Source organism: Sebastes fasciatus, chromosome 8, assembly GCF_043250625.1.
Source record: "Sebastes fasciatus isolate fSebFas1 chromosome 8, fSebFas1.pri, whole genome shotgun sequence".
In the NCBI taxonomy this organism is placed as follows: Eukaryota; Metazoa; Chordata; class Actinopteri; order Perciformes; family Sebastidae; genus Sebastes; species Sebastes fasciatus.
Window position 1 is genome coordinate 5170086 of NC_133802.1, and position 9842 is coordinate 5179927.

Here is a 9842-nt window from a genome sequence, read left to right on the forward strand (position 1 = left end):
ACAATAACTAAAAAAATAAATCTCAAGGTCTGGGGTTACCACAGTAAATCTTAAGGTGATATCCTGTCAGGGCTATTTCAACACAATAAAGTTTTCAGACTCCACGTTGTAATATCCACAGCTCTGGATCTTATGTTCCTTTTCTTACAGAGAGGTAACTTAGCGTCTTCTCCCTCAGCAGCATGCATCGAAAAGAAAAAAACACACTGTGCAGCTCTTAGCTACAAACAGGCTAGACTCAAACACATTACACCTTCATACATGTTAGCTAAAAGTCAAACTTAACCACGGTAAAATCATTAAACACTGGCCTCATGACTTTATAAAATCGTAACTAATAGTATGCAACAACAGTTAGCATAAATGTCATACATTAAAAGACAGCACACACACACACTATCTCCAAGACGAGCGGTGCGGCTAATCTGAACGTTTGTATTCACTACTATTGTACGGTAACATTTAGTTCTAAACTAAAAAAAATGACAGTTAAACAAGAAATATGAGCTTACCTATTTCAACAGAATAAAGTTTTCAGACACCACGTTGTAATATCCCCAGGTCTGGATCTTATGTTCCTTCTCTTACAGAGAGCTAGCTTCTCGTCTTCTCCCTCTACAGCATGCAACGAAAAGAAAACACACCGCGCAGCCAAGCTGCCACCTAGAGGTCATTACCACCAAGCGTTTGACAACTGCTGCAAAATGTTGAAAACAAATGACTCAAGCAAAACAAAGTGGCTTAGCCTGGTCTATCTGTTTTGCACTCTGCGGCTCAAGTCACCGCAGTTTCACAAGCGTGTCGAAGAGCTACGGTGGCGTTCAGGTATCGTAAAAAGATGAAAGTCTTTCTCTAGAGCCAGTGTCTGTTTTGTCCGTTCTGGGCTACTGTAGAAACGCGGCGGAGCAACATAGCGGACTTCGTGAAGAGGACACACTCCCTATGTAGATATGAAGGACTCATTCTAAGCTAACGAAAACGATCCTTAGTTTCATGTGATTGTATTGTATTCCATTTCTGCTAATAGATCCCCCGAAATGTTACACACTGTTCCTTTAAGCATCAAGTTTATTGTAACTCTGGTATAACTCAACTGCAATTTAGACAATCGAGTAGCTGAAGAATCTCAATGTGCCTGACATATAAATTCATTTCAGCCAAACTGACCTCAGGAATCCAAATGAGACGAAAGTGTTGTGAAATGATTCACATAATGCTTTTAACAAGCTTTTAAAACCATTTATAGACCCGTCTTATGTATGTAATTGCTAAAATCACATTTCTTTTGTTGCCTTTCTCCGCTTCTTCTTTCACTCTAATTGTAATTGCAACAGTGGTCAGGCCGCCACCATTATCTTAACGTTCCTCTGCATGAATACAGTAAAAGGATTTGAGAAATGACTGGCATGTTTTTTTAAGCATGCACTTGATGACTTTCTTGTGCTGACTATTCCTAAAATGCTGGTGCAATTTATTGTTATTATTAATATGATTATTATTACCAATAATAATCATAATAATAATAATAATAATAATAAAGTATTTCTTTTACATTTCTTTTTTTCACTTACATATATATTTTTACCAAATATTTCCTATTGTTATATTTTCCAGTTGAGTTTGTTTATTTATTTATTTATTTATTTATTTATTTGACAGGGACAATACATGAAGTCATGGTATACATTTAAATAAAGGGCAACCAATGCAATGTATGTAGGACTTCTAGCCATAGCTAATTTGCAGACCTTGTCCCTGGTTAGGCTTTTAAGAAATAAAAAATACATAATACAACATCATAAATAAAAACAATTTACATATATACAGTATGTTCCCCATCAGAGGTCAGTGATCGCAGGTTTGGTTTAGTTTCAGCCAGTGTTTCACATTTTCATGAAACGTTTTCAGATCAGGTTGTGTTTTTATTAGGGCGTTCTAAAAATGTATTTCTTTTACTGAAAAAGATGACTGACCAAAGGTTGTTTTTTGCGCTGTGCCTCTCTGCAGTTACCATTTGCTGATCCACTAGTGGCTATTCTATTGGTATTTATATTTGTGACATATGGACAAAGTACAGCTGGGGCCAGATTGTTCACACATACAGTATGTAATACCACAGAAATGTGTCATCTCATCTCATCTACATGAATCTGGTGGTGAGATTTATAGATGTCAATAAAGTTATTTTTCATACAGCTTGAAAAAAAGATAATCTGGCTCACTTTGAACTGATTTTTGTCTCCTAAGGGGCAGAGGAGGTCTTTTTTATGTCACACTTGTCCTGTTAACTGATTTGAGTCAACAACATCTAAAACTGGACCAAAGGGGAATCTGCTGACTCCCAGTGACCCACTGACCAGTGCTTTGTTTGGACTGCTCCCAGGCCAGGTTCTGGAAACCCTTTGTGGCAGTGACCCTGAGCAAATAGAGAAATGCCTTATCACCTGATCGAGCAAGGGATAAGATAAGATACAATTTATTGATCCACACAGGGAGCAGATATAGTGTAGATAAATGACTTGAAAACTAGTATATACATTATGAAGATCTATTAAAAACAAAAATTACAAGTACTGTCGCATACCACACAATCCATTTAATCTCACTGGATTTCTGGTTGTTGGCCAACTCTAATTAGGCAAAAATTGAGATTATCTCTAACATAGGATTTAGCCCAAATTAGACAGACTGGGATTACAGGGGGGAGAAGAAAACAGAGACCCATCTACTTCTATGTGTGACTGTGCTTCATGTACTGTGTGTATCTATGTGGTATATTCACATGATTTCTCCCTCTGAGACATTTCATACCATCTGTCAAGGAAACAAGCAACTGGAATTTCATTATTAAAGTGAGAAAACATTTCATTCCCTGTGGCCTTCCATTACTCGGTCTGAACCACTTTCACAATATAGAATTATAGTGATTTGATTTTTTTTTTTTTTTTATCACAGGTAAAATGATTTGATTTTGACGTGTTCTTATACAGGATTGATTGTTTGGTGTGAAATTATAAATCACATAGCAGGGAGCTGAAAACAAATAAGCATACAATATTCATTTCTTTCTGTGTGGTTGACCTACTTTCAGCCTGTGGGGCATAGGTCGAAGCAGTGATGACATTCTGTATAATCAAACAGCCTTACTGGATTGATTTCAGTCACATCCCTGCATCCAAAGTCCACATTGATTTACCACCGATCCTTTTTAGCTAGTGTGTGTGTGAATGCCTAATCATCTCTGCCTGTGTGTGTGTTATAGCCTGCTGGTCTTTAATGGGGCAAAAGAAGCGGTGGGTCAAGTGGGAGTATAGTCAGCTCACGTGTTGGGGATTGTGATGGTATGGGGCTGAGTGTGTGTGCATTAAGCTGTTAGTATAGACTAAGCTCTGGGACGTCAGGTTAACGTATCCTCACAGCACCTCTCTGTTGAGCTACGGCTGGATGGAGCTGTAGAGAGAGAGAGAGAGAGAGAGAGGCTGAGCAGCAAAACAATCACGCTTCTTTGACTGTAATGCAGAAGTTCAGTGACCGTGGTAATCTGAATTTATTTTAGATTAGATGAAACTTTAATCATCATCGCCATAAAGAAAAGAAAAACGTGGTAGGCTATAAATAAGAGCGGTGCAAGTTGGAGTGTTGAGCATGATGTAACCAACATTTTTTTTTTTTTTATTGGTGCAAAAATAAAACAGCAGTAACTTAAGAACAGGGAAGAAATACCCAAGAAAAGACTAAGAAAAGAAAGGTGAGCTTAGAGCTTGACATGAGACATAACAAACCAAACAAACAAAACAAAACCAACATAACAAAACCCCCCAAAAAAGGATGAAATAATAATAATAATAATAATAATAATAATAATAATAATAATAATAATAATAATAATAATACAAGTAATAACTAGGTGGTAATAATAAGGAAGGAATTAAAAATAAATAAATGAGTATTTAGATATTTAGAAGTGTCAGCTGTTGTAGGATGTTGAGGGACGTGGCAGGGCTTAAGATCTGTCTATTACAGCTTTTCTCTATCGCTTTGGCTCATTTTTAGTCTTAACATTCTCTAAACTGTAAGTACAATTGTCACAACTGTTTGATGGGACATCAAAACTCTATTGCAGGTTTGCAAAAGGTAGTAACTCACCCAAAACACTTCAATCATGCTTCTAAACCTAGTTATTGTGTCAGTAAATTGGCCAACGCCACCAAAATGAAAAATTGTTTTGTCATCGTGTGAGCCGTACTGGTCAAAATGTTTACGTGTTTTTACACCATAGCAGGCAACCTGCAAATGTTTATTGTAAACAAATTTCTGTTTTGGTCTACTTTTTGTTGACACTGACTGCTTATTGTACTATGAAGCATACATTCTTGTATGCTTCTTGTACAAGAATGTCAGTTTTGTCTACCTGAATGCTGTTGTGAATCACACTGAGCTGTTTGGATTCTCATTTTAACAGTAGGTCAAAGTTAACTGGAAAATCAATATTGTACAATACCGTAGTACACAGAAAAGGGATATGCGGACTTATATATATATAGTACATTTATTTGTGTAGAAATGTGTTACATTTACTGTACACAGAAAATTCACCTTTGAGCTTTCATGTAAAGTCATGTAGTGAACAGAAAAGTTGCCACAAAATGTCATGCCAAACAAACAAACAAACAAACAAACCATCAAACACAGCAACAATGAAAGAAACCTGCTGTAGTTCAGTAAAAAAAAAGCTCAGCTTTAGCAATAGTATAGGTTTTTCATATTTCAGTGGTGGTTGTGAATCCAGGAGTTGCTACCTGATAAGATAGATGGATGATAGATAGATAGATAAATAGATAGATGGATAGATAGATGGATAGATGGATGATAGATAGATGGATAGATAGATAGATGGATGATAGATAGATAGATAGATAGATAGATAGATAGATAGATAGATAGATAGATAGATAACCATATAGATCATCTGCTGCCCCCACGTGGCATCTATGTTACTACAACTCTACATGCTGTAACCAAAGATACAAAACTATCAAGATAGATCACGCCCCATTACGCCATTACAACCTATGGCTAATATCTCGACAACGTTTCAATCGGTCTATCTATCGTTAAAGAAACCTACTTTACCCCAACTCTTTTCTTTTTTTCCTTTCATTAATTACTTATAACATAAGAACATTTACACACATTTACATGGGCCACATTTGCAGTAGTGACTGAAGCTGAATGAAATGCTCCTCTACTCAACGTTAACGGCGTTTACTACCGAAACACAAGTTGAAGCGGAGTGATGCTCTCGTCGTGCTGTCATACTCTCTAGTCTACACTAAAAGTGTTGGATAGCGGTACCATGGTGTAATAAACATGACCTCAACATTAGTTCGCTATCTATCTATCTATAGAGCTGCGTCGCTGTTCACCAGCTCAATTAAAGAGCATTATCAGGTTTACAATATCTATGATGTAAGTAATATGCCATGTGCCACCGAAGAGCACCAATATGATGCGTTGTAAAGGCTGCTATTATCACACTTTATAAGCACAGGAGCCATGGCGACGATACCATCTGGTCCCATGGTGTAATGGTTAGCACTCTGGACTTTGAATCCAGCGATCCGAGTTCAAATCTCGGTGGGACCTCATCCTTTTCTTCAAGGTGCAATAACATGATTCACAGCTGTATATGTGGATGTGTACAGCAAAAGTTAAAAGACTAAACAGCAGCTAAATATGTACCACTAACTGTAAAGCAGAACTGCAGAGAATTAGATGATGTAGACCCACCTTGCCCAAACATGTTGCTCATATGAATTCTGGTCAAAGAGGGGATTCCCAAAAAGATTGCTAGTACAGCCAAAAGTAGGCTACTTTGGGAAGACAGATACTGTCCTCCTGTGACCTCTGCCCCAGTATGATTGTTGCAGAGCTGTAAAGGACTGTAAAATGGCTGCTGTTTTCTGCTGACCCCAAGATGTATTCTTGCATGTGGGATTGACTTCTTTTTGTGAAAACTGTTCTGGTGGTTGCAGGAAAAAGAAGTAAAAAGTCTCCCTAAAGATTAAACGTATCTTGTGCCAAATATCTGTAACTATACTGAAGGTATTCTGTCTAACCCTGAAGGAGGAAACAACCTCACAAACAGAGCTGCTTTTAGAGGTGGAGCAACACTGGAGGGAGGAGAGCTTCAACGTCACATTACAGAAATGAAACTAAATGTTTGTCAGAGAGCTGCAGTCGAGACAAGTCTCTGTATTTCTGTCTAAAGAATTATTAAACTGAGTTCGTCAGGTCTTTCTCAACAACAACGGACTCAAACACTGGTGAGTGCAGCTGATCATATTTACTGTGTTTCAACAACCAGCATTAACACAAAACTTACAGCTCTAATCAAACAGGAAGTTACACTCTTTTCATTTCATAACGACCCTTGTCAGATGGACATCTCAGTTAAACAAAACATACTTATAAATTAAAAATGATGTTTCTCAACATTGCAGTAATCATACTTTGATATTTGTTTTATACAAAATGATAAATACATGTGTAACACAATATTTTATAATACTTTCACTTCTGTTCTCAGTGTGTAGACATGGCTGCTGCCAGCAATCTGCAATCTGAAGATCAGTTTCTGTGCTCCATCTGTCTGGATGTGTTCACTGATCCAGTCAGCACACCATGTGGACACAACTTCTGCAAAAACTGCATCACTGAACACTGGAATACTAGTTACCGCTACCTGTGTCCACTGTGTAAACAAGCTTTTAGCATAAGACCTGATTTGAGGGTCAACACTTTGTTCTCTGAGATGGTTGTTCAGTCTGCTCAACAGAAAGCCAGCAGCAGCAGCTCAGAGCAAGTGTCCAAACCAGGAGATGTTCCCTGTGACGTCTGCACTGGAACCAAACTGAAAGCCCTGAAGTCCTGCCTGATGTGTCTGGCCTCCTACTGTGAGACTCACCTGGAGCCTCATCTGACAGCTTCACGTCTGAAAAGACATCAGTTGATCGACCCTGTGGAGAACCTGGAAGACAGGATGTGTGCGAAGCACGATAAACCTCTGGAGCTGTTCTGTAAGACCGACCAAACATGTGTCTGCATGCTCTGCCCCGTTTTAGACCACAAGACACATGAGTTTATTCCTCTGAAAGAAGAATCTGAAAGAAAGAAGGCCCGGCTGGGGAAGACAGAGGCTGAAATTCAACAGATGATCCAGAAGAGACGACTGAAGATTCAGGAGATCAAGCACTCAGTCGATCTCAGTGAGGAAGATGCAGACAGAGAGATAGCAGAAGGTGTTCGGGTCTTCACCGTTCTGAAGAAGTCTGTTGAGAGAGGCCAGGCCAATCTCATTGACACGATCAAAAAGAAGCAGAAAACAACAGAAAAACAGGCCGAAGCTTTCATCAAAGAGCTGGAACAGGAAATCTCTGAGCTGACGAAGACAAGGGCTGAGGTGGGGCAGCTCAAACGCTCTGAGGACCACCTCCATATTCTCAAAAGCTTCCCGTCCGTGAAAGTTGCTCCACCCACCAAGGACTGGACAGAGGTCAGCGTCCGTCCACCTTCATATGAGGGGATTGTGGTGAAAGCTGTGAATCAGCTGGAGGAGACACTCAGTAAAGAGAAGAAGAAGCTGGCTCAAGCTGAGCTGAAGAGGGTCCAACAGTATGCAGTGGATGTGACACTTGATCCTGATACAGCTAATCCCTTTCTCATCCTGTCTGATGATGGGAAACAATTGAATGATGGTGATGTGAAGAAGAATCTCCCAGACAACCCAGAGAGATTTTCTGATAGTTCTTGTGTTTTAGGAAAGCAGAGTTTCTCTTCAGGCAGATTTTACTTTGAGGTTCAAGTTAAAAGAAAGACTGACTGGACTTTAGGAGTGGCCAGAGAGTCGATCAAAAGGAAAGGAAATATCCCACTGAGCCCTGAGGATGGTAACTGGACTATATGGTTGAGAAATGGAAATGAGTACAAAGCTAATGCTTGCCCTAAAGTCGGTCTCTCTCTGAAGTCTCAGCCTCAGAAGGTGGGGGTGTTTGTAGATTATGAGGAGGGTCTGGTCTACTTTTATGACGTAGATGCTGCAGCTCTTGTCTACTCCTTTACTGGCTGCTCCTTCACTGAGAAACTCCTCCCATACTTCAATCCCTGTAATAATGATGGTGGTGAAAACTCTGCCCCTCTTATCATCTGTCCTGTCAAGTAGAATGATGATATTTAAATGAAAAGGTTCACTGTCATATAACAGAACAAATATACATGTTCAGTGGCAATTTACAATGTGAACCTGTTGTCTTCAGAATTAATCTTCAGGGCTGTTTTTCTGACACCATGAAAAGTTGACTTTTTAGAGATTCATGGTTCTCACAGGACAGTGACACTACAAACAATGATGAATATGATGCATTGCTGTAGAATAAACTAGCCAAAAGTATATAAAGGAGTTAAAATGAGCAAAACCTTAAACAACTACAGCAGTAAAAATGCAGCATACACATTAATGCAGCAGTCCAGAAACATCAGATATAATAGTTAAACACCGACAGGGAACATTTTACTGCACAATCAATACTTTTGCTTTTCATACGTTAAGTAAATTCTTCTGATAAAGACAATTGCTCAGTTTCAAAATTTACTCTTGTACTCTTTCTGTGAACAATTAGCTAATTAAATTAGCTAATTAATTTATCAATCAACAGAAAAATGAATCTGCAAATATCAATCAATTGTTTATGTAATTTTAATGGTCAGTATTTTTACTCGTTATTCAGTCATCTGGTTATTGAGTTTTAATGTCTGAATATGCATTTATGTTGTTATTCATTTAATCAGTCGTCACTGAAGTAAAATCCTGTGCAAAAGAAGAAACTTTTTGTTGGGGTGTTTTATTTTGAAAATTTGAAAATGTATTATCAAATACTGATGAGTGCAGCTGGTAATATTAACTGTGTTTCAACAACCAGCATTAACACAAAACTTACAGTTCTAATAAAAAAGGAGGTTACACTCTTTTCATTTCATAATATACTGTTCACATTATAAATTGTTCATATATTTTGTAAGAAAATCTATCTGCCAATTAACTAGCAAGATGTAAAAAGGATAATATTTCCCTCTGTAATGGAGTAACGCAGCAGTGGAAATGCCTGATAAGTGCAGTAGCCTACTGTTATACATTATAAACCTTGGGAAATGAGATTGTGGCACAGATTAAATAATTACACACCTCACTGAACACCACAGGTTTATGTTCAAACAACTTTATTTCCACACATAAATGGCAGTGTTAAAAATATATATACAATAATATGCTTGAATTGAACTTTTCTTTTGACGTTTTATTGGAATGTTTTTCAAATTTCTTTACAAATATGTCCATGATGGCTGTTTCTCTACTGGGTAGCATTGGCAAAAGTGTACAGGGTGGTGGGATCCCCGTGCAGAATGAGTTGACGAACCGTCATTCTTTAACATTCTCGGCCGTTTTCTTACCACAATTGTGTTGTATTCCCATTGCATCAATGTAGCCTGCTGTATCCACACTGGAACATTTGTATTCCCAGTATGTTGTTTGTGGATGCATCCATGAAGAATACCAAAATACATTTGCTACAAGCTCACTTTCAAACATAAGACTTGCTCAGTATTCAGTGGAAACTGAAAAGGGTGCTGTTACTGTTAGCCTACCAATGTACACACAGCAGGGTACATGTGCAATGGAAAAAATACTAAATTAAATCTCCGTGGGCAGGGAATTGTATTTGCAAAAAAGCACATTATAACAATAATACAATACATTAGAAATAGTGAAACAGACAATTTTGTCA

General features: G+C 38.1%; 1 protein-coding gene and 1 non-coding gene across 2 annotated transcripts; both read left to right on the forward strand.

The window, feature by feature from the left end:
* Positions 1-5574: 5574 nt before the first annotated feature.
* trnaq-uug (transfer RNA glutamine (anticodon UUG)) lies at positions 5575-5646 on the forward strand. The gene has a single exon. It is a non-coding gene; the product is annotated as a tRNA-Gln (tRNA).
* A 559-nt stretch (positions 5647-6205) lies between these two features.
* On the forward strand, positions 6206-8868 carry LOC141772179 (E3 ubiquitin-protein ligase TRIM21-like). Its single transcript, XM_074642881.1, has 2 exons — positions 6206-6326; positions 6597-8868. The coding sequence occupies exon 2, from the start codon at positions 6599-6601 to the stop codon at positions 8219-8221; it is 1623 nt and encodes a 540-aa protein (XP_074498982.1). The 5' UTR covers positions 6206-6326; positions 6597-6598; the 3' UTR covers positions 8222-8868.
* The last annotated feature ends 974 nt before the right edge of the window (positions 8869-9842 follow it).